At 37.8% G+C, this 25,373-nt stretch overlaps 2 protein-coding genes across 9 annotated transcripts in view; one reads left to right on the top strand and one right to left on the bottom strand.

Moving 5' to 3' along the window:
* Window positions 1-6,075: 6,075 nt before the first annotated feature.
* The window catches only part of TIPIN (TIMELESS interacting protein), a 36,761-nt gene continuing 17,463 nt past the window's right edge, over window positions 6,076-25,373 (top strand). The window contains exons 1-8 of one of the 6 annotated variants that reach the window (XM_079125729.1): window positions 6,076-6,191; window positions 9,157-9,294; window positions 9,413-9,491; window positions 9,692-9,767; window positions 13,949-14,071; window positions 14,304-14,367; window positions 20,189-20,395; window positions 22,366-23,935. In XM_079125729.1, the coding sequence (XP_078981855.1) occupies window positions 9,165-9,294; window positions 9,413-9,491; window positions 9,692-9,767; window positions 13,949-14,071; window positions 14,304-14,367; window positions 20,189-20,395; window positions 22,366-22,553 (867 nt within the window). In that variant the 5' untranslated portion in view covers window positions 6,076-6,191; window positions 9,157-9,164 and the 3' untranslated portion in view covers window positions 22,554-23,935. The other 5 variants (XM_079125728.1, XM_079125727.1, XM_079125726.1 and 2 more) reach the window with 5 other exon arrangements.
* The window catches only part of DIS3L (DIS3 like exosome 3'-5' exoribonuclease), a 33,691-nt gene continuing 32,667 nt past the window's right edge, over window positions 24,350-25,373 (bottom strand). For all 3 annotated transcript variants that reach the window (XM_079125652.1, XM_079125653.1, XM_079125654.1), the window contains exon 17: window positions 24,350-25,298. In XM_079125652.1, coding sequence (XP_078981778.1) covers window positions 24,990-25,298 — 309 coding nt within the window. In that variant the 3' untranslated portion in view covers window positions 24,350-24,989. The remainder of the gene's footprint in view (window positions 25,299-25,373) is intronic.

Genomic DNA, 25,373 nt, shown 5'->3' with positions numbered 1-25,373 from the left:
TTATTTATATGCAGTGCTGAGAATCAAACCCAGTGCCTCACACATGCTAGGTAAGAACTCCACCACTGAGCTACAACCCCAGCCCTAAAACTCTTTTTTTTTTTTAAAGTAATTTTATATAATATCCATCATGCGCATAGTTCAAATTTAGGACTTTATTTTAGGAAAATAACCACAGATGTGCAATGGGGATGTTTGTTTCAGCATCACTCATAAAAACAAAATGTAAACACAAATCAATGTTTTTTTTCCTTTGAGAAACTATACCAATTTGTTAATATTGGTTACCTATAGAAAGAAAGATATGCTGAGTGGGAAGAAAATATTTTATTTTTAATTTTGTGTACCTTTTTGAATTTTATTTTTATGTGCAGTTCTATATTACTTTATTTTATTTTATTCAAAAACAACAACACGCTGGGGTACAGTGGCACACATCTGTAACCCCAGTGACTCAGGAGGCTGAGGCTAGAGAGCACAAGTTAAGACCAGCCTGGGTAACTTAACAAGACTCTAGTCTCAAGATTAAAAAATAAAAAAATTCTGGGTTTGCAGCTCAATGGCAAAGTGCTCCTGGGCTCAGCCCTCAGTATAAATATATATGTATATTTATTTTGGGGATTGGATCTACAGCCTTACACATGCTAAACACAAGCTCTATCATTGAGCTACATCCCCACCCCTAAAGTATATACTTTGAATAGTTTTGACATATGCATATAAACCATCATGACACTCAGGATAATGAACATATCAGTTATCCCCAAAAGTGTCCTTATATGCTCCTCTGAAACCCTTTCTCATCATCTGTCCCTTCTCCCACTATAGTTTGCATTTTGTAGTATTTTATGTAAATGGAATTGTTAAATATGTTCCCCCCCTTTTTTTTTGGGGGGGGGTCTGGCTTCTTTTTGCCCAATTACTTTTAAGGTACATACCATGTTGGCTGGGTGCAGTGGCACATGCCTGTAATCCCAGCAGCTCAGGAGGCTGAGGCAGGAGGATCTTGATCTAAAGCCAGCCTTAGCAAAAGTGAGGTGCTAAGCAATACAGTGAGATCCTGTCTCTAAATAAAATACAAAATAGGGCTAGGGTTGTAGCTCAGTGGTAGAGCGCTTGCCTTGCATGAGGCACTGGGTTCCATCCTCAGCACCACATAAATAAGTAAAATAAAGGTATTGTGTCCATCTACAACAATTTTTTTTTCGGTGCTAGAGATTTGAACCCAGGGCCGTGTGCTTGCAGGTACAACAATTTTTTTTTTTTAATTAAAAAAAAAAAAAAAAACACAAAATTGGGCTGGAGATGTGGCTCAGTGGTTGCGTGCCACTGAGTTCATTCCCTGGTACAAAAAAAAAAAAAAAAAAAAGATTCACCCATTTTGTTGTATGTCTCAGTTGTCCCATTGATTACTGAATAGTATATCATTTTATGGATATCTTACAATTTGTTACCTTTTGATAGATGTTTGAGTCCCCCCCTTTTTTGGCTATTACAAATAAAAGTGCTATAGACCTCCGGATACCAGTCTTTATTTGTGTACAAATCATTTCTTTTGGATAGGTAACTAAGAGTAAAAAGTTGGATCATACAGTAGGTGTATGTTTAACTTTTTAGGAAACTTCCAAGCTATTTCTCAAAGTGTTTAAACTCGGTTACATTCCTATCACCACACAGGAGAGTTCCATTTGTTCTACATTCTTATCAATATTTGGTAGGATCAGTCTTTTTAAACTTTAGCCATTTTAGTAGATGTGTAGTTGCATCTCATTGTAGTTTGTGTTTTCTCACTGACTAATGATATTCAGAATCTTTTTGTGCTTGTTTGACATCCAGATATCTTCTTTGGCAAAATGAATGTTGAGATTTTTTTGCCATTTTAAATTGGTTTCTTTGTTTATTATGGTGTTTAAAGAATTCTTATATTCTCCAGATACAAGACCTTTGTCAGATGTATATTTGCAATGATTCTTTTCCCACTCTCACTGCTGACACTAGACACTGAACATGACTTCTAACACCTCTTGCCCTACGGTTTTTAGCTGCTGATTGTTCTATCAGAATGAAATACCAAGCAGTGCCTCCATCTTCACTTCATCCCTCTTCCAGCTAAAAATCTCATGCAGTTGAGAGACCAGAGTACACAGTATACACCTGACACATGTCACTGTGTCCTACACAGCATCTGCTTAGAAATGGCTCAGAGAAGCCCACAATTCATTTGCAGCTCCCAACACACATGGAACCCTGGGAAAGTGAATTTTTCTCTTTTGTCTTGGGAATGAACTCATAAGATGATAGGTGTCCCCAGACATTTTCCATGTGTTCAAGGGTTATCTTACTTTACCAATTTAACTATAAGCTTATTAAGAGAAAAGACACCGGTTTATTACAAAAACAGAACACTCAGTCAATATCTGTTGATTTTTACTTTAGGCTTTATTATTCTTCATTAAAATAATACCTTTGGGATCATTTAATCTACACCTTGTGTATTACAAAGACCAGACTCAAAACAATGAAGTGAATTGATCACAGTCAGGCTTTTAGTTATTAGTAGAGCCAATATTGTGGTTTGAGGGTAAGTTCTTGGAAAGATTCCCAAAGGTATAAATCAGTTTATAGTGATGAAATAGTCTTATGCTGAGAATTGCTTGTGTGTATTATTGTGAAAGTACTAGCTATCATATTCTTCATATTTTTGGCAATACCCCAAATTGTAAATTTGCAAAATTAATGTATTTATTTTTTCTACCTTGTTATTTATGGTTATCTGCTAGTTGTACCTGACATCTTTTCACCCCTTCTCCCACAGCTGTAGAAATCCTGAGTTTCTACTAGGCATATGGCCAACAAGAATAAAGACTACATTCCTATCCTCCCTTACACCTAGGTGTGACCATGTGGTTACATTCTGGATAATAGGAGGTAACCAGAATTGTAGGCAGCTTCTGGGAAGTGTTCTGAACATGTGGGGCCATCTTTTTCTTCCTTTCCTCCTTCCTATTGACCAGGATGTAGTTGGAGCTTGGGAAGTGAGAGCTCTTGGACAGTGAGATGAACTTGAGAGTGGAATGATTACATAGTAAGGAGTTAGGAGACTGCATTCTAAAAGCATGAGGCACATGCTGACTGTGGATTTACACACCTTCTTGTATGGGAGAAATAAAATTCTATCTTGTTTATTAGAATTTTAGTTTATTTAGCTTATTTTCTTTTTGTTTCTTTTTTGCTTCCTGTAATTTTGCAGCTGAGTTGATCCTAATTTATAAACCCTGCCTTGTCACCTTGGTTGCTAATGCCACTGTAGACCTGACTAGGTGATACAATTGCAATTTCGATTTGTCCCATACAAGGCAGGGGGCAAGTGTATCTATATTCTTGAGATAGAGTCCTCAAGTATATAGCAGATTATTACCTCCAGTCAGCCCAGGGTTTACCTAAGTGATGAATCCAAATGAAACCAGCCAATCAACAAGATAGGGCCTTGTGTGCTAGACAAGTGCTCTACCACTGAGCTACATCCCCAGACTGTACCTTTTTTTTTGTACTCGAGATTTAACCCAGGGACACTTTTACTATTGAGCTGCCTCCCCAGTCCTTTATCTGAAGTACCTCCTGCCTCAGCTTCCCAAGTAGCTGTGATTAGAGGTACGTGCCCCTGTGCCCAACAAGACTTTTTTTTTTTTTAACATGGGATGTAATTTGTTGTCTTTGGTTTTAAAAGACTGACCTCATTTCTTTTCTTCCAAACCATATCTTGAAAACCTATCTAGATGTGTGGTCGAATGGGTTCCCTATTTGCCAGAAAATCTTGCACATTCACTATTCAATGAATACTTTTTTTTTTTTTTTTTTTTTTGGTACCAGGGATCGAACCTGGGGTGCTTAACCACTGAGCATATGTCCAATTCTTCTTATTTTTTAAAAATATTTATTTATTTATTTATTTGGTACTGGGGATTTAATCCAGGGGTGTTTTACAACTGAGTCACATGCCCAGCTCTTTTGAATATTTATTTATTTATTGATACTGGGGATTGAACTAGAGGTACTTGGCCACTGAGCCACTCCCCAGCCCTATTTTGTATTTTATTTAGAGACAGGGTCTCACTGAGTTGCGTAGTGCCTCGCTAAATTGCTGAGGCCAGCTTTGAACTTGCCATCCTCCTCTCTCAGGCTCCCCAGTTGCTGAGATTACAGGTGTGCAACACTGTATCAGGCCACTATTTTATTTTTTTAAACATTGTTTTAAAAAACTTTTAATGACTTGTACTATAGGACTATCTTTGGTGAAATTGCTAAAGAAAACAAGCCTAGAGGGCTTGTTGTTGTTTGCAGTGCTGAGGTTTGAACCCAGAGTTCCAAATATGCCTGGGCCAGCATCCTACGACTGAGCCACATCCCCAGCCCCTAGACTTCATATAAAGAAAAGAGACAATCTGTGTTTGGCAATATTGAATACAGTTGTAGTAATTTATTCACATGGGTCTACAATTACTTAACAAAATCTTGACATTTTCTAAGAGTAAAGCATTCTAAAAATTATGTGGATAATGATACTGTTAATATGCCTCACAACTAAATGAAGAAGATACTATTTATTAATACTGTAATGAGGAAGCTGAAGTACAAAGTTTACCAACCAATAAATGATGAACTGAGTTCATACTTAGTATCCATTTAGTTTTTCTTTTGCTTTGGGGGAAGTGTGTAACTTTTTAACTTCTCATAATGCTTTTACATTTACTTTATTAGACAAAAAGTGTAGAATACAGATTGTTATCTGGATAATAACGAGTATACCTCTTGCCTCAGCAATATGGACTACTTATTTGTTTCAAACTGATTAAATTTTGTTAATTCATATTAACTTGCATATATGGAAAAAATGAAGCAAAATGTACATATACACATTTTCATACACAATTTCAGGCAGATAGAACTGGCAATTTTGTCTTATTCGAACATATTTGATCCATTCTTTAAAATTTTTAATAAGATTTCAACATGCAGAAAATTAGATGGTTGAAAGTATAGGTCAAAAAAGGGTACATTTAGCATACTGGAGACTCTGGGTTCAATATCCAGTACCAAAAAAAAAAAAAAAAGGAGATAGGATAATCTTGCCAACACTTCCAAATTATATTTTAGGTTGTGCATTTGCGGCAGATATCATTTTTGCTTTGTGTGTGTGTGTGTGGTACTGGGGATCGAACCCAGGGCCTCGTGCTTGAAGCACTCTACCGACTGAGCTATCTCCTCAGCCCTTTTTTGTTCTCTTCTTTTTCTTCATTTTTGGTTACTGGGGATTGAACCCGAGGCGCTTTACACTGAGATACACCCCCAGTCCTTTTTTATTTTTAGCTGTAGATGGACATAATACCTTTATTTATTTATTTATTTTTTATGTGGTGCTGAGGATCAAACTCGGTGCCTCACATGTGTTAGGCGAGCGCTCTACTACTGAGCCACAAACCCGGCCCCCGCCTTTTTATTTTTGAGACAGGGTTTTAGTAAAATTACCGAGATGACTGGAGATCCTCCTGCTTCAGCGTCGCGAGTCACTGGGATTACAGGCGTGTGTCGCCGTACCTGGCTAGTTTTTAAAAAAGTTAATAAATTTACGTTTAAAACAATGGCGTCTGCAAAGCGCTACTCGGGAGAATCACAAGTTCCAGGCCAGTCTGGGCAACTTAGACCGTCTCAGAATAAAAAAAATAAAAAGTGCAGGGGAAGTAGCTCAGTGGAGCGCCCTGGGCTCAATCCTCAGCACCCAGGAAAAGACAAACTCACGCTCAAGGCATTCCGCAATTAACTCTGAAGAAACGGTAGTTTCGCAAACAATACTGCTTCCCTCTGTCCTTTTTAACTTCATCCACAACTCGGTTTTCAACATTTCCAAAGTATAAAGTGTCCAGAAAGTGACAACCGAGAACTTTAAGCAAAGGTGGAGGAAAAAAACCCACAGCTGAAAGAAGGCGGAAGTGTGGATTGCGCAAGACTGGGGAAAGGTGGGGCGTGGTGCGGGAGGAGGAGCTTCCCAAAGGCCCCGCCTAGGTCGTGCGCATATTTGGCGCCAAACGCTGAGAGCTCTCTCAAGGCGAGAGTATTGGCGTCTCGCGAGAGGTTCGATTCGCTTGCTACGACTTCCGTGGCGCTGAGAGCGCTGAGGCAGCAGGTGGCGTGAGGTGAGAGCTGGTGATGGCCGAGTGAAGTTCTAGATCCGGAGGCTTCTTCGGATCTAGAGAGTGGAGCTGGGGAGTCGCAGGGAGCGGGTGAGGAGTTGGAGAACAGGACTTCGGCTGATCGGCCGGAGCGCGCCTGCAGCAAGCGGAGGCCTGACCGGCCTGGACCTGTGGGGGCGGGCACGTTTACCTGTGTTGGTGTTGGGGGCGGCCTGTCTCTAAGCCCAGCCCTCTGGCCGGAGCGCATGTTTTTCTGGTTCCCTCCGCTTCTGTAGAGGGGCTTCTAAACAGAGGGTGTCTTGTGAATGTGCAGCCGAAGAGCGAGGTCGAACAGGCGGGAGCGGGGTGAGAGTTGGAGAGGAGGGTGGGAGGTTTGGTGTCCCGGGGGTGGGTCCCGGCGGGCACTTAGTCAGCCTGGTAGGCTTTCTCTTGAGACAGAGGGCTTCTGTTTTGACAATTTGGGAGAAGCTGGACATGGGAAACGGAAGGGCCTGGGAACGAATTGTGGTTTAGATATTAAGTGTGTTGACCTTCAGTCCTCTGAAAGTTTGAGGATCAGAGGAGGAAGTAAGACTTTCATCAGTGTCTTAAAAAGAGGCAGTTACGCCACCATTGTCTTATTTTCACGTATTTGTTCCATTCTTTAAAATTTTTAATAAGATTTCAACATGCAGAAAATTAGAGATGGTTGAAAGTATAGGTAAAAAATGGGTGCATTTAGCATGCTGGAGACTCTGGGTTCAATATCAAGTACCAAAAAAAAAAAAGTAGATAGGATAATCTTGCCAACACTTCCAAAGTATATTTTAGGGTTGTGTAATTCTTTACTTCCTTCACTCAACAAATATATATTGAGCATCTGTTGTGAACCGTCACTTGAAACACAGTGGGCGAACACCAAGAGCATTGCCTGGTCGTTGCCCTTTTAGAACTTGTCTAGTATGGGAAACAAACATTAAATAAGCACACAAATAAAAGCTAATGTTGAGATAATTACTGTGAGACTTGGTATTATCAGTGCTTATTAAAGAAGGATTTAAGTTGATGAAATTAGGGTAGATTTTCTGAGGAGGTGATAGTTGAGATCTGAAAGTGATTAGGATTCAGGGAAAAGTTTTCAAGAGAGGAAATAGCAATTTGCAAAGATCCAAGGGCCTAAGGGATATGGCTCTTTCAAGGAACAGAAAGAAGGGGCAAAGAATTATGTGAAGTGGGGCCAGAGAGGTATGAAGAGCCTAGATCACTTGGGACCTTGGGGTTTTCATTCTAAAAGCAGTCAGAAGCCATTGAAATACTCAAGCTGTCTTTTTTGTTGTTGTTGTTGTTGTTTTTTGTTTTAGTTGTACGTGGACACAATTTCATGTGGTGCTGAGGATCAAACCCAGGGCCTCATGCATGCTAGGCAAGTGCTCTACCACTGAGCCACAGCCTCAGCCCCCTCAAGCTAAGTCTTGACGCCATCAATTTTACATTTTCAAAGGTTGAATTTAGCTGTAATAAGAAAAATGGATTAAAAGAGGCAAGTGGATGGGAGTAATGGAGTAATTCAAGGAAGAAATATTGGGAAGTGACTCTAGAGATGGGGAGTAATGGATTCAAGGGATATTTAGAAAATAAAATGGACAGGATATATGGGGTAGAGGGGAAGTTTCAAAGATGACTTGTAGGTTTCTGACTGCATAGCTGGATAGTTGGCATTCACTGAATTGGGAATATTTAGAAATTCATTTTTGTTCTTGAATTAATAAGTGCCCAAGACATGTAAGAACTATAAGGAGGGCAGTAGAGGTTTAAAGCTCAGTTGAGGTCTAGGGTGGAGATAAATATTTGTGAGTAACATATAAATAAATAATTGTGAAAGCCATGTGCATGAATGAATCAAGAGGGCCTGGGATGGAGTTTTGGATACCTAATGGCCAGTTTAGAAGAAGATGAATCTGCAAAGAAGATTCAGGAGGAGTGTCCATAAAGGGAGAAAAACCAATTGAATACCCTTTCAAATGTTGAGGAAAACATTTTTCAAGAAAAAGGGATTGACAAAGTGTCAGCTATTGCTGAGAGGTCAACTGAAAGATGGTACTGAAAAACGTATTTTGAGTTATATGCTTGAGGGTAATTTCTCATTCTTCAGAGGAAACCTACCTAGAAAACGAATATGTAAGCAGATTTTTGTCTTTGGTGGTGCTTTTTAAAAAACTGCTCGAGGTATAGTGGTTCATGCCTATAATCCCAGCAATTCAGGAGGCTAAGGCAGGAGGATTGCAAGTTTGAGACCAGCCTCAGCAGTTTAGTGAAACTCTCAGCAACTTGGTCTCAAATAAAAAGGACTGTGAATGTAGCTCTAGAAAAGCAACCCTGGGTTAAATCCTCAGTACAAAAAAAAAAAAAAGAAAAAAACAAAAAAACAAAGCCGCTCTAGCCTGGGAAAGAAGTTCAGTGGTATGTACTTCTCTGGCATGCACGAGGCCCTAGGGTTGATCGGCAGCACTGAAAAAGCTCTTCTACGTATAAGGATGAATTATCTGTACTCCGTCTATTCACATCCTTTTAGATCACAGTTTGAAACCCTCTAAAAAATCAATGTAATCCTTTCCTCATAGGGGAAACTCAGTAGTTGAGGTAAAATGATTTGTTCAAAATTATATTCAGTCATAGAATCTATATTAGAACTCAGTTCTGATTTCTAGCCTTGTCCTTTTCCCCATTACTTTTTTTTTTTTTTTGCGGTGCTGGGGATTGAACCCAGGGCCTTGTGCTTTCGAGGCAAGCACTCTACCAACTGAGCTATCTCCCCAGCCCCCTCCCCATTACTTTTTTACACTCTACCAACTGAGCTATCTCCCCAGCCCCCTCCCCATTACTTTTTTATGATGTGTGCGTCTAAAATGTGGCTAACACCCGGAACTTGCCTACATAATAGGAATATTATTTTGGATAAGTAAGAATAATTTTACTTTTTTTGCCCTAGAGAAAAAGATGTTAGAACCACAAGAGAATGGCTTTGTTGCCCTGCCAGATTATGATCATGTAGAAGATGAAACTTTTCCTCCTTTCCCACCTCCAGCATCTCCAGAGAGGGATGGTGAAGGAGCTGAACCTGAGGAAGGTCTGTATAGAGTTTTGCAAAAGTGTCTGTGTTTACTTACCCATCCATCAACTTAGAAATAATAAATTCATAGTAAGGCTTAAATTATTTAATGCTGCATCTTGATGTGTTTCATCAGAGTCAGGGACCAGAGCACCCATTCCTGTACCTCCAAAGAGAACAGTTAAAAGGAATATTCCCAAATTGGATGCTCAGAGGTACATTTTTCCATATACATTTATGCTTTATAGCCATTGTTTTTTTCTAATGTTGCAAGCTTTGGGTTGGGGCGAATTGAAAATCAAATTGTCCTATAAACATTTGTTTCAATTTTGGAGGAAATATTTTTTTCTTCTGTGGTCTTAGTTTGGACATCACTCTAGGAAACTTGAAATTTAAAATGTTTTTCTGTTTACAGATTAATTTCAGAGAGAGGGCTTCCTGCCTTAAGGCATGTGTTTGATAAGACAAAATTTAAAGGGAAAGGTTATGAGGTAAGAAATGTCTGACTTTCCTTTTAGACTTGTTTTTTTTTTTTTTAAAAATAGCAATAAAACTATGGGCTCATTATGGTCTTGGGAGCCTTTCAATGTTTCACACATACTATCATTAATCATTATGTCACCTGAAAAGCAGTTGTGATGTAGTGAAAATGGTACCATTTAAAGAATTAGAAAACATGTCTGTGTAGTCTCATTTTTTGTCACATCATATATATATCACATACATATGTATATGTGAAGTCATATCCTTAGGAAAATCATTTCTGAGTCTCTTTAAGCCTGAGTTTAGTGGGTTTTTTCTTTTTTTTTTCCCTTGGTACTGCGTATCGAACCCAAGGCACTAAACAGCTGAGCCACAACTCCAGCCCATATATTTTATTAGAGATAGGGTCTTGCTGAGTTGTTTAGGGCCTCACTAAGTTACTGAGGCTCTCTTAAAACTAGAAATCCTCCTGCCTCAGTCTCCCGAGCTGCTGGGATTAGGTGTGTGCCACTGTGCCTGGCTCTAAGTTTGGGTTTAAAGTTACAGATTTAGAGGAAGCAAGTTGTGGTGGTGCACACCTGTAATTCCAGTTACTTGGGAAGCTGAGGCAGGAGGATCACAAGTTTGAGGCCAGCCTGGGCAACTTAGTGAGATCTGTCTCAAAATTTTAAACAACTGACTGGGGGTGTAGCTTAATGTTTAAGTCCCTGGGTTCAGTCCCCACTAACAAATACAACTACACACACACACACACACACACACACACACACACACACACACACACAGGTTAGAGGAATAGAATTTACTTTATCCTTCAAAAAGTGAGTGATTTTAAACTTCATGAGAGCAGACTCTGCCTGTATTGATCGCTTGTGTGTCCCCAAGATATGGCACAGTACCTGGTTAATAGGTAGCAGCAAAGTTTGTTGAACAAATGAAAACATTTAGTAACAGACATGCACTATAGAAATGTATGTTTTAAAATTCTCTTAATCTTTGAATAATATAGGACTATAGATAGACTTTTTTGGTAGATTGTATCTTTTATAGGGCTTTGCAGTGTAAAGTATTTCAATATAGTCTCTGTTAATTTTCCACCTGTAGAGTAGGTATTGGTCCCATTATCTAGTCACAGACTTAAAGAGTTTTAAGTGACCAATGGCCAATAATTAAAACTGAGCCTAGTCTTCACGTTTAGTAGACGAATTAGAATAATGTTAACATGACAGTGAGTACCATGTAAGTGTGATATGCAGGATAATTTGTAAGGAAAAAGAAACTGGAGGCCATCAACAACTCAGGCTGTTGTACTACCTGTGGGATGAGCAAATAGTACTAGACTGGTGAGGGTAGTGGTAGGTGAACAACATATGGGGCCTATAGATGATTGGACATAGGAAGATAAGAAAGGAAAAGACAAAAATAGTTCCAAGGTTTCAAACCTGGTAGGCATAAAAATTGTGTATTTGGTCCCTTTTAGTAAATGTGAGAATGTAAGCCTGTGTTCTATTTTGCCACAAAACTAAAAATAAATAAGGATATTTTAAAAAATCAAACCCAGCTCAATTAATTTGCCCTTGTTGAAATTTTCAGGTATTAGTGACGAATTGGTGCTTTGAATTTATGAAGTCTTGATCATGTTTATAGTAAACCTTTACTAAAATAGGTAAACTTGTATGAAGAATATGCATTTTCTGTTTTTTCAGTAGGCCAGAATGTGCTCTGAGTTTATTATTCTGTATTTTGCCCTTAAAATTTTTTACTATTTTCTCATGATTTTGAATTCTCACTACTTTTTCTCCATATATTAACTTGGTACTTAACTGTGTTTAGTATTTTCTTTTTTTTTTAATTCTCATAGTTTTGCAATACCCAGGAGTGAACCCAAGGCCTCGAGTGCCAAGCAAATGCTCTACCACTGAGCTACACACCCCCAGCACAGTTTTTTCTTTTCTTGGTTCACTTGTGTCTAATGTGATATTATGAGGTATTTGATCAGCTACTCCCAACTGGAAAATGATGTTAGGTAATTGAATTTTTAAAAGAATTTATACCTTTATTATCAGAAGAGGAGAATGAGAAGACATTGTGTTCTCAGTATTACATATTTAGTCATTGATAGAGTTGGTTGTTTTGACCATTTGCTTCTAGTCAGTAGCAACATTTCAGAGTTTATACTGTGTCAGGCACATTGTTTGATACCTGGGATTGAACCCAGGTGTGCTTAACCTTTGCGCCACATTATTTTATTTTCTTTATTTTTTTTATTTTTGGTACTGGTACTCAAACCCAGGGGTGCTTAACCACTAAGCCACATACCTAGCCCTCTTTATGTGTGTGTGTATGTGAGCGTGTGTGTATGTGTATATATATATATGTTTATATTTTTTGTTTTTTTTTTAAATATTTTTTAGTTGTAGATGGACATAGTACCTTTATTTTATTTTTATGTGGTGCTGAGGATCGAACCCCATGCCTCACACATGCTAGACAGGTGCAGCCCCCCCCCCCCGTTTTGGGGGTATACTAGGGATTGAGCTGGAAAGTACTCGACCACTGAGCCATATCCCCAACCCTATTTTGTATTTTATTTAGAGACAGGGTCTCACTGAGTTGCTTAGCACCTTGCTTTTGCTGAGGCTGACTTTGAACCCTCAGTCCTTCTGCCTCAGCCTCCTGAGCCACTAGGATTACAGGTGCGCACCACTGTGCCCAGCTCCTAGCCCCCTTTTTATATTTTATTTCAAGACAGTTTCACTAAGTTGCTTAGGACTTCACTAAGTTGCTAAGACTGACTTTGAACTTGTGATCCTCCTGTCTCAGCCCTTCCAGCTTCTGGGATTACAGGCATGTGCCACTGTGCCTGGCTTTTATTTTTTAGTTTGAGAAGGGGTCTCACTAAGTTGCTAAGTGCCTTGCCAAGTTTCTGGGGCTGACTTTGAATTTGTGATCTTTCTGCCTCCGTCTCCTGAGCCTCCACCATGCCTGGACATTGCATTAATCCTTACAATAACCCTGTGAAATGTGTATATTATTCTCATCTTTTACATGAGGAAATAGGTGCAGAGAGGTAAATGGTTTGTAAGTGATGGAATTGGGATTTAAATCTATGTAGTCTGATGTTGAGCCTGTGCTTTAATCATTCTCCTATTTTAAAATACTGTTAAGTGAAGAATGAATGTTTTATAGTAAAACCAGGAATTTATAACTTTTCATGAGTCAAGTTTGTTAAAGTTTCTTTAAATTTTCATTTAAAAAATCTTAATTGGAATTTCAGATTTCAAATATGGAGAAGTATTAGTGGTTTAGAATGTTTTATCTGTTCTTGCTGGTCTTTTTACTTGGGGTTTCTGAATATGTTTCTTACAGTTCTGAATTCTCAATGCTTTTCTCTATGTGTATGATTTGGGGACCTGTCATAGTGTTTAATTATTCCTGAGAGATTTTTTTGTTGTTGTTCTTTTTAGATACACATGATAGTAGAATGTATTTTGACCTTTTATACATACATGAACTATAACTATAATTAGGATTCCTGAAATATGTTTTGACATTGTATTAAAGCTCATTTTGGGGTTTTACTTTACCTTTCTGAAAAGACACACAGGATTATCTTGGAAGTTTTCTTACTGATATTTTTTTGTCTGATTTTTAATTTTATTTATTTATATTATGTGGTTCTAGGGATTGAAACCAGAGGTGCTCTCCCACTGAACTACACCCTCTGCCCTTTTTTATTTAATTAAATTAATTAATTAATTTATTTATTTTGCGGTACTGGGGATTGAACTCAGGGCCTTGTGTTTGCGAGGCAAGCACTCTACCAACTGAGCTATCTCCCCAGCCCCCCTTTTTTATTTTTTGAGAAAGGGTCTCACTAGATTTCTGAGGTTGACCTTGAACTTGTGACCCATGTCAGCCTCAGAAGTAGCTAGATTGCAAACATGCACCACCATGCCCAACTTCTGCTCCTCTGGTTTTTAAAAAATGTGTATCGAGCGCTCTTTTAGACTGCAATCCTCCAAGTCTTTACTAAATATTTTTCTTCTTAAATTTCCTTCTAAAAGTTTCTCAACCTTATAAATGTGACATCAATGACTTTCGCATTTCTTTTCAGTTCTAAAATCTGCTGACGAGGCCAGTTGTGAGAATGAGTCTTCTATTTAGCATTTTTATTTTTATGTGCCAGGCTGAAGACTTGAAGACACTAATCAGACACATGGAGCACTGGGCACATAGGCTATTCCCCAAACTGCAATTTGAGGATTTTATTGACAGAGTTGAATACCTGGGAAATAAAAAAGAAGTGCAGGTAAGTGTTGTGATTATTATGAATGTCATTCACAGTGCTAAATAGAACAAGGGTAGATGTAGCCAAGGCTAAATTGCTATTTTGGGGTCTTCATTTTTGAAATTTGTCTTGGTAGAGAGGGAAAATAGTGATTGTTTGAAGAACAACTCTTTAGAAACTAAGAATTGAATAAATGTTCATTTCCCTCCCTAACATTTAGATGAAAATGTAAAACTATCTTCTTTCTTTTCAGACCTGTTTAAAACGAATTCGACTTGATCTCCCTGTTTTACATGAAGATTTTGTTAGCAATAATGGTAAGTATATAGGTTATTTACTTTATTACAATTTTGCTGTTAAAAATGGATCCAGTTAGGGTAGGTAATAGAGGACTGGATTCTTAATCTGTATTATGTGTATAATCAAGAGTATAATTGATAAGAATAAGTTAAAATGCTTTAGTAAATCTAGAAAATATGTGAAATTTGTTTCTTAAAGATATTGTTACAGTGTTATTAGTCATGTAAAAGTATATTTAGCCACAGAATATGAACCTGTGAGAATTTGGCTGACCAGTAATCCTTTATAGTGTTTGTTAATAAAAATGTGTATCAAGATAGAGTGGCCAGGCATGGTGACACATGCCTGTAATTGCAGCAGCTCAGGAGGCTGAAGCAGGAGGATCATAAGTTTAAAGCCCGCCTTGACAACTGAGTGAGACCCTAAGCAACTTAGTGAGTCTGTGTCTCAAAATTTAAAAAAATTAAAAAGGGCTGGGGATGTGGCTTAGAGGTTAAGCACCCCTGGGTTCAATCCCCTGTACCTCCAAAAAAACAACAACAAAAAAGCATGTGTGTGTGTGTGTGTGTGTGCGCGCGCGCGTGCGCGCATCATTAGATATTAGGCAGAATACTGTGATGGTGAAAGTGCAGATCCTGGATGTAGGATTTTAGTAAGACCCATGTGACTGTTCCTGATGTTGATTGCATTTGTAAGTTGTACAGTGCAACCATAGACAGTCACAGACATCAAAACAGATGGTTCCTGCCGACAGGATCTGTATAGTTATCAGATTTTCTGTGCGATGGCTCCATACATGTTTGTTTTTGTTTTGTAACTTTTAATAAATGTGGGAAATACAGGTTCCATATTGAATCCCCCAAAGTCATTTGTAAGTTGCTTTTAAAAGCATGATAGAGGACTGGGTTGTGGCTCATTGGTAGAGCGCTTGCCTAGCACGCGTGAGACCCTGGGTTTGATCCTCAGCACCACATAAAAATAAAATAAAGGTATTATGTCCACCTACAATTAAACAAAATATTTTTAAAAAAATGTGTGGACTGGGGATATAGCTCAGTTGGTAGAGTGCTTGCCTTGCAAGCACAAGGCCCTGGGTTCAAATCCCCAGCACTGCAAAAAATAAATAAGTAAATAAATAAAAAAGAGAGAGAGAGAAACAGCATTTAAAAAAAAAAAAATGTGTGATAGAGTTGGGTGTGATGGTGTACACCTATAATCCTAGTGACTTGGGAACCTTGAGGCAGGAGGATTGCAAGTTCAAGGCTAGCCTGGGAAACTTGGTGGCTTAGTGAGGCCCTGAATTCAGAGATACTATGCTTTAAACAAGAGGAAGAAAAATAAAAAGCTTGGGAATGTAACTTAGTGGTAAAGTACCCCTGGTTCAATCCCTAGTATTCAAACCCCCCCCCCCAAAAAAAAAGGGGGGGGGGGAAGGAATGTGATTTAAGTTATCTGGGGTTTTAAGTTTTTGATAAGATGTGGTATATATTGATGGCATATGACTTTTTGTTTTAGTTTTTTATGGACTCTTATTTATTTACATATGTGCTGAGAATCAAACCCAGTACCTCACACATGCTAGGCTGGGGTTGTAGCCACTGAGCTACAACCCCAGCCCTGTATATTTTAAAAATTATTATAGTACTAGATCTCACATCCTATACTACTGGATTAGTTTGTTTAGCAGTGCCATTCAAGCTGGCCACTATTACACTAAATGTTCAGGAATAAAAGACAAAATCAAGTTAGTTTATAGACTGTAACAGACTGGAGAATGAGTCAGATATATAACATTGTTAGTAGTATGACTAGTGCTGTAATTAGAGGTATTAGTAGGACACAGTGTAGGGTGCAAAAGAAAGCAGTTATGTTACCTAGGGGAGAAGGAAGTTCCATAGAGAAGGTATCACAAGTATTTTGAGTAATGAACAGTAGAGGTCTGCCAGAGGTGATTTTGAATAGAGATCCTTGTTGTCGAATCTGTTTGCTTTGTATAATAATAGTCTCCAAACTTTTTGGAGATCACAAAAGTAAAAATATTTTGAGCATTTATTTACTTTTATGTTTACATACTGATGTGATATATAGTGTGCACTCTTGTTAGTACCAAAAATACATTACTGTTCAACTTTAAAATAAAATGACATGATTGAATATTCTATTGAATAACTCTTTCAATTACCTTGAACTAATACTTCTTGATACAGGATTTGAAAGTATGTAATTTTTTTTTTTCAAATTTTGGTTTCACTGTATAAAGATGTATAAATCCAAATGGAGGGCTGGGGAGATAGCTCAGTTGGTAGAGTGCTTGCCTTGCAAGCACAAGGCCCTGGGTTTGATTCCTCAGCACCACCAAAAAAAAAAAAAAAAAAAAAAAAAATCCAATGGAAGTAGACCCTCACTAAGTGCACTTTGTTATTCTTGGCATTAATTTTTCAATCTCATTCATGCATGTAAGGAATTTTGTCAAGCAAATTTCATCTGTCCCTTTTCAATTAATTGTTTTTCTCACAAATGAATTAGATGTTACTTTTTTATGTGTGTGGCACTGAGGATTGAACCTCAGAGCATTCTATCAGTCTTTTTTTTTTTTTCTTTAATATCTTTATTCATTTTTTTTTTTTTTTTAAATGTGGTGCTGAGGATCGAACCCAGTGCCTCACACATGCAAGGCAAGTGCTGTACCACTGAGCCACAGCCTTAGTCCCTGGGCTGTCCTGAAACAATTCTCTTGCCTTAACTTCGCTAAGTAACTAGGATTACAGGCATGTACCACCTCACCTGGCTCAGGTATTACATTTTTATATTCTTAACCGATGTGTAGTCATCATTCCTCTGCTCATAGTTTTGCAGTGGTGTTCCCCCACCCTGTACTGGGGATTGAACTCAGGGAAACTCAACCACTGAGCCACATCCCCGGCCCTATTTTTATTTTATTTAGAGACAGGGTCTCATTAAGTTGCTTACCATCTCGCTTTTACTGAGACTGGCTTTGAACTCTCAATCCTCCCAAGCCCCTGGGATTATAGGCATGCGCCACTGTGCCTGATTGCAGTGGTTTCTTATTTCATTCAAACACCAGAATCCTTACATTATCCTACTTGGCCCTACAATCTGCTCCTACATTATCACCCCATTCCTCTTGCCTCTCTTTTTCACTATTCTCCTCTTACACTGTTTCAGCCCCCACTTTGCCTCATAAGTGTTCCTTGAACATTTTAAGTATGCTATTTTGGTTTTCTTTTTTTTTTTGTACCAGGAATTGAACCCAGGGGCACTTGAATACAGCCACATCCCAAGCCCCGTTTTGTATTTTATGAGAGACAGGCCTTGCCGAATTGCTTAGAGCCTCTCTAAGTTGCTGAGACTGGCTTTGAACTTGGAATCCTCGTCCCAGCCTCTGGAGTTGCTGGCATTACCAGTGTATGCCATGTGCCCTGCAGGCTTTTGCACTCTTGTATACTACCTAGAACACTGTCCTCTCCATTTCCTCCCAAATCTACATGGCTAACTTTCTTACTCTCTTCAAACTATGCTCAAAAGTCAAACTGCTCAGTGAAGTCTCCTTAACCACACTGTTAAAATTGTCCAACTTCCCCTAATCCTTGATTCCCCTGTACTGTTTTCTTTTTTTCATAGCGCTTATTTCTCTTTAATTATTTTAGAGCTAACTTACCTTTTAGTTTGCATCAAGATGATGGCGTCCTATATATACAACATTGAATATTTCTGGCTTTAATGTCTCTGCTTGCCTGTTAATGATGAGTTTCATGTGTAGTCCTAATTTTTTAATTAATTTGCAGTATTTGGGAATTGAACCCAGGGATGTTCTACCACTGAGCTATATCCCCAACTCTTTTTTGTTGTGAGACAGGGTCTCACAATAAAGGTTTCTGAGGCTACATTGCTAAGACTGCCTTTGAATTTAAGATTCTCTTGCTTCCCAAATTGCTGGGATTATAGGAGTGCTAATTTTTTTTAATCCCATTTGTATCCTACTTAAAGCAATATGCTGCCTCATAAGTGGTTGCATTCACTTTGTTTTCCCCATATAACATTGTTTATATTAAAGAGATCATTTACTATTAAAGATACCTTTTCTTTTGTGGTTCATGAAAAGTACTTCTTTGTGTATTTCATTATTATTGATTCAGAATCCTTTAAACTCTGTAAGATAAGGCATATTAAAAACCTCATATATCTCCTAATTGGTCCTAATGCTTGTTTCTTCTTCAGCAATGTTTTCTACATGAACTCTATTAGTATTTTTTGACTAAGGAATGCATTTTAGTTTCTTGACACATTTCCCCCCCCATGCCAGGAAGGAAAGGTGGCTTTTTACCTATAAAAAGAAGGAGTTTCCAAAGGGGGTTTGATTGTAAAGGATTGGATTAAGTATGATTTTAAAAATCTCACTGAATAATTACAAAGGTTTACCTTCATCTTTTATGATGTTTTACTAATTGGGGTGGTTTTCTATCATATTTCCCTACAAGTCATAGTATATACGTAGGACGAGGATGATATATATATATATATATATATATATAAATTCATATTTCAGGTGGTGATTTAAATTTTCAAGTGACTTGTCAGATCTGTTGGGGTTATCATTTTTAATCCTATAATGTGGATGATGCAGGGAAAGTAAAGTCTCAGCTCTGTCATTTTCTTTTTTTCTTTTTTTCTTTTTTTTTTTTTTTCTAGTGTTTTTATTCTACCTGAAGGCATTTGTTATTTTTCAGAATCTTATTAAACTACCACTTGTGCATTTTGCTGCAGTTGTTTGGTGAAAACATGATTGCAGTTTATTTGGCTGGGCAATCAGAAACATCTCCATGTCACATTATGCTAAAATTTGAAAATGAATGAGAGCCTGTTCCTTGAATTTTTCAGGTCACAGAACAGACTAATTCTGTCATATGGACATGTGGTAGTTTAGCACTTATAGTCCTTTAATTTTTTGCTTTTGGTTCTGGGGATTGAACCCAGGTCTTTGTGGATGCTGGGAAAGCACTATGCCCACTGAGCCACATCCTCAACCTTAGCCCTTATTTTATTTTAGATTTTTGAGGTGGGGTCTCACTGTGTTGCCAGGTTGGCCTCAGACTTGAAATCCTCTTGCGTCAGCCTCCTGAATAACTGGGATTTTAGGTGTGAGCCACTGTGCCCAACTTCACAGTCCTTATTTTAAATATGTTAATAAAACTTAATTTTTCTTAATAATTATTATTTGCAGTGTTGGGAATTGAACCCAACCTAACACCTTGTGTGTGCTAGGCAAGTATTCTACCACTTAATTAAAACCTTCAGCACTCAGGTATATTTTAGATAAATATTTGCATTAAACATGCCTCTTTAAAGTGTTTTATAAATATTTCTTGGCCAGGTGAGTGGCACGTACCTGCAATTCCAGTAGTTTGGGAGGCTAAGGCAAAAGAAAAATTTTTTTTCTCGTTTGAATCTAGCTTGGGTTTGCAATACTCGTACATCATGAATTGTTTCTTTACATTCAGCCCCTTGTGAACGTTTTATTATGTATTGTTTTCTTTTCTTGGTACTTGGGGTTGAACCCAGGGGCATTCTACTAAGCTACATCCCTACTCAACCCTTTTTTGTCTTTTATTTTGGGACAGGGTCTCACAAAATTGCCAAGACTGACTTCAAACTTGGAATCCTTTTGTCTCAGCCTCCTGAGTTACTGGGATCCAAGGGGTCTATACCACTGTTCCCTGACTTCTTGCCACTTTAAGCCCTTTTTCAGTTAGAATCTGTATAAGCTCTTCTCTCTTTTCTAATGCTTCAGTCGTACTAATTTTTTCTTTTCTACTGCAGATGAAGTAGGGGAAAGCAATGGCCTTGATCCAACTGCTGTGGAATTAGATCCCTTTTTGACAGACTCATCTGAGAGTGAGAAGTTTGCTTCTGAGTCAAGTAGAAACCTAACAGAAGAGCAACAACAAAGAATTGAGAGAAATAAACAACTGGCCTTGGAAAGAAGGCAGGCAAAGCTACTGAGTAATAGTCAGTCCCTAGGAAATGGTAAATTTTATGCTTGATTTTATGAGCTACCATTAATATATCAAGGGCATGTTAGAAATTTTAACTTCTCTACTATCTCCCAAAATAAACTACCTCCTGGAATGGAAAAGTGTGGTATTAAGTTTATATGTGTGTGTGTGAGCGTGCGCGTAAGCAAGCGCTATTTGGAATCTTCAAAGAATATGAGTTTAAGATGGTTTTCTGGATAGTTGAGTATACTTCAAAAATATATTCTCCCTGACTTTTTAAATCATGTGGCATATATTCTGTACCAATTAGGGATTTTAAAGCCATTTGCTGTGATATGCTTTTTATTGCATTGTGTCTTGTTATGAGGTGCACTTTTGGTGGCTGTTTCTTTGCTTGTCTGTAGCATCCCCTTCCCACTTTACAAACTGCCTTAAGATTTCCTATTTATTTATTTGGAGCCAGGGATTGAACCCAGGGCTTTGTGTATGATAATTTACCTGCTCTACAATTGAGCTATATACCCTCAGCGCCAAATTTGCTGTTTTTAAAAGTGATTATGGGTTTAGACACTATATAAACAAGTGTTAAAACTGTATTTTAAAAGAATTGCAGGTTTGTTTTGTATGAAGTAATTACATATCTTCTGAATTTCTAGTTTTTTCCCTCAAAGTGGGAAAAATAATTATATAGTAAGTAAAGACCATGTTGTAAAACAAGTTTCACCTAATATCACAAAATTCTCAAGTAAATATTATGACTACCAGTCAGGATATTTTTCAACTAAAATGAACTTAGTTTTTATTTTTACCAGTGGGTGTTTTATTAGTGCCATGTGAAAAATTACATGAAAATACAATTATTAGCAGCAGTGGCTTTCTTGCCATCTCAAGATATACCTGGCAACAAGTATTTAAATCTAACCTATTTATAAGATATAACTTAAAATTTACCCAAATAAAAATAATTTTCTTAAATTTACTTTAGATCACTGTGAAAAAAAATTAGAAGTTATATTTGGCTGTGATGCAGGAGTTTTGAGTTTAAGCCAAGTGTAGTGGCACCTGCCTATAATCCCAGCAGGTTGGGAGACTGAGACTGGACAATCATAAGTTTGAGGTCAGCCTCTGCTATTTAGTGAGGCCATAAACAAGACTGTCTCAAACTAAAAAAAATAAAAAGGAGCAGGAATATAGCTCAGTGGCAAAGTGCTCCAATACCAAATTTTTTTTTTTTTTGCAGTGCTGGGGATTGAACCCAGGGCCTTGTGCTTATGAAGCAAGCACTCTACCAGCTGGGCTATGTCCCCAGCCCCCAAAATATTTTTAAGAAGTTGGAATTTAGTATCATTCAAGATCCTTTGCACTAGGTGTGGTGGCCAAGCCATAATTCCAGCTACTTGAGAGACTGAGGCAGGAAGATCACAGGTTTGAGGCCAACTCCAGTAATTTAGCAAAACTCTTTATCAAATAAAAAGGGCTTGGGATATTGCTCATTATAAAGCACCTTAGGTTTGATCCCTAGTATAGAGGAGAAAATTGTTAAGTGCATACACAGTGCCACTGAGCTATTCTCCTAGCCATAAGACCCTTTGCATTTTAAGTGGGCTTTATACAAGTATGAAAATATTTATATAGAATTAAGAGTAATCAAGTCAGATACATAGGTGCATGCCTGTAATCCCAGCAGCTCAGGAGGCTGAGGCAGGAGGATGGCAAGTTCAAAGCCAGGCTCAGCAAGTTAGTGAGGCCATAAGCTACCCAGTGACACCCTGTCTCTAAATAAAATATAAAAAAAGAGTTGGGGATGTGGTTCAATGGTTGAATGTCCCTGGGTTCAATCCTCAGTACCAAAAAAAGAAAAGAAAAAAAAAAGAGTAGTCATTATTAAGTGATCATAGGTATAGGTTTCATTTCTACTAACCTAAATTTTTGAAGAAATAAATATTTTGGATATAAGATTGAATCAGGTCCTTGTGAGTAATGATACGATTTTTTTTTTAGACATGCTACTGAACACACCCAGGGAACACACAGTTGAAGAGGTTTGTATGGGTGAGGATCAAAAGGAGGAGTCAAATGGATTAAACAAAGACATTTTAGACAATTCACATAATGATACTTCTGTTGGTACTATAAATGAAGAGGAGCAATTAAAACTAGAGGAAACACAACTGGACCAGTCCTTTTAAAATGTACAAAGGTAACTTTATACTTCATCCAGAAATGTAATTGAAGTTAGCTACATCTTTCCTAAAAAGGTTATCTATTAATTCTTCAAGTTTGGGATTATTGTGTATTTTGTCTACTTTGTGAGAAAATCCTTATATAGTAAAGTGTTATGGATTCTTGTTTAAAATCTGGTATTTGTACTAACATTAGTAAAGTTTTATAACTTTATTTTTACATAGATATGACAATAAAGTGATTGTGTTTAGCAACTTCTAATACTAGTGTATATTGAATGCCTTGTTTCCACTAATTGCATGTTTTAAGATGTAAATATGTACTAAATATTTATATCTGGATTTTTTGGGGGTGTATTGGAATTGAACCTAGGAGTGCTGTACTATTGAGCCCTTTTTCTTTTTTAAGACAGGGTCTTGCTAAATTGCTGAGGCTGGCCTTGAACTTGTGATCCTCCTGTCTTATCTCCAAGTTACCGGGTTTGTAGGTGTGTGCCACCAAGCCTGACTGGATGTCACTTTTTATATTTTATTCAGAGATAGGGTCTCACCAAGTTGCTTAAATCCTTAGTTACTGAGGCTGACTTTGAACTCAAGATCCTCCTGCCTCAGCCTCCTGAGGTGCTGGGATTACAGGTGTGCTCCACCACATCCGGCTTGGTGTCACTTTTTAAATTTTTTGGCATTGGGGATTGAACTCAGGGCCTTGCACATGCTAGGCAAGCACTCTCTGCCACTGAGTTACACCTCTAGCCCCTTAATGTCTGTTTTTTAAAAAAGAAAGAAAAGTCTTTGGAGACTGTGAAAGTTTCTGATCACTGTACTTCTACATTTAGACTTTTGGTGAAATGTTTACAGTTTTGTCTGTATTTTGAGGAGTCACTTTAATAATTAAAAGGGCAAATGAAAGACTGAAGTATTGTCTAGCCATGAAAGATTCTGAGGAAGTTCAAAGAATGCTCCTTGGTACCTTTCTGACTAGTTGGAAGGAAATTTGCCCATTATCATGAGTAACACAGAAGACTGAGGGATGATTCATAGGTGAACTCAACAGATTGACCTTTAAGTTGGTGGAGGAGATTCAAATATTGGGAAGACCATGTACAGTGACACAAAGATGTAGGAAGTAAGGAGAATTTAGGAATGGTGACTATGAAGCTATAAGTTTTGGGACCAGATGGTGAGAGGACCTGATTAGAGTTCTCCCTGCCTGCTTTATCAGCTTGATAGAGGGTTAATTAGAGATGAGAAAACATCAAGTTGACAGGAGGTTTAAAGAAGGTCTGATTCTTGGCAGAAGATTCCAATGGAGAGGAAGGAAAAGACTAATCCAGTTTTTTGGGATTTTTTTTTTTTTTAAATAAAAAAGATTAGTATTTATAAAGAAATGCTCTCGCCTCTTCTCTTAGGGAAAGGGTGGAGTGATGGTGCTGCATTTGCTTCCACCCATAAAGCCAGGATAGATGGGCGTCTTCAGAGAGCTCTTCAGGTTTTCTGACTTCAGGTAGGGAAAGGAAGTGACAAAGATGGTTTGACTGAAAAGCCAGGAAGTTGAGCACAAGAACAGCATATGGGCTGTCTGCTTGATACAAATTGCCATTAGTGATAGGCCATGAAAGTGTGTATCAAGAGGGTTATGGTTTATTGTTGCCAATAAGCAGTCAGCTCGCTAGAAGATGGAGTCCAGTCTCAATGGACTAGAGAAACTCCTTCCTAGGATGCTCTGTTTGTTCAGCCTCTATCTGTAATCATGATTTAGATGAGGAGGGGACTAGGAGAGGAGTTTATTTCTCCAGTGGTGGGTTTACTGGCAGTAACAAGTTTGCAACCAGTGGAATCCAATGCACCTCATTATCTGAGGATTACACAACAGAATGAGAGGATGGGAAAGGAGATTTGAGATAACACTTTGCTGTGTATCCCACTACCTTCTCTCTGCCCTATCCCTATCTGGTGCTGGGATAACTGGGAAAGTTTGAGCCAAATATGAAATAGAGGAGTTTTAAAGTGCGTAGGTGGACAGGACTGTCTTCCCTGAAAGTGACTGAAAAGTTATTTGGCAGATCTTTGAAGGGACTCTGTCGCTGGGACTTTGGTTCTAATGAGGCAATTGGAAAATATAAGACTTTGTTTGTTTTTTTCTTTTTGAAGGAATTGATTGATTTGAGACAAGATAACTAAAAATTAAGTTGGAATTCATGAAAATTAGGCTAGCAACTTACCTTGTACAGCCACCCTAACTGAAAAGCCAGTTTCCTTATTAATCTAGTTACACTTTATTTAAAGTAACCTCAATGAATTATGAGAGTACATTTTATACATATATGAAATACTTTATCCAATCCTGATCAACTAGATAGAGTACTGAGTAACACAAAATTAGAAGTTTGAAAGAATGGTAAAACACATAAGATAAAGCTCTTTTAATGAAATAAGAATATTTTATAATCTGTAATTGCTTGAAACATCCAGGAGAGCTAGGTCCCTTATCTCCTCTAGAAGTGTGTATAGACTTCTCCCCTTTGTTTGGCAGTATTCTTGATATTCTTCCTGAATGACATTTACTTTGACTTCTTGGGCAAGCTGAGCTTCTTCCATAGATCTGGTCACTTCTTTTACTAATTCACTCTTCAGCAAGAGAGAACTCTGATGAAAAAGTTCTGTGTTTGCTATCATGTATGGTTTGTTGCTTATTATTTCAAGCCTGATTGTATCAGAATGGCAACGCAAGGCCTGTACAGATATTCTTACCTATCATGGAGAAGAAAACACATATTACTAAATCACATTCTTTGTTATTTACAATGAAAATAATACTTAATATAA

Source organism: Sciurus vulgaris (genome assembly GCF_902686455.1).
Source record: "Sciurus vulgaris genome assembly, chromosome: 2".
Taxonomy (NCBI): domain Eukaryota; kingdom Metazoa; phylum Chordata; class Mammalia; order Rodentia; family Sciuridae; genus Sciurus; species Sciurus vulgaris.
Note: the sequence above shows the minus strand (reverse complement) of the source record. Positions and strands in the feature narration are given on the sequence as shown.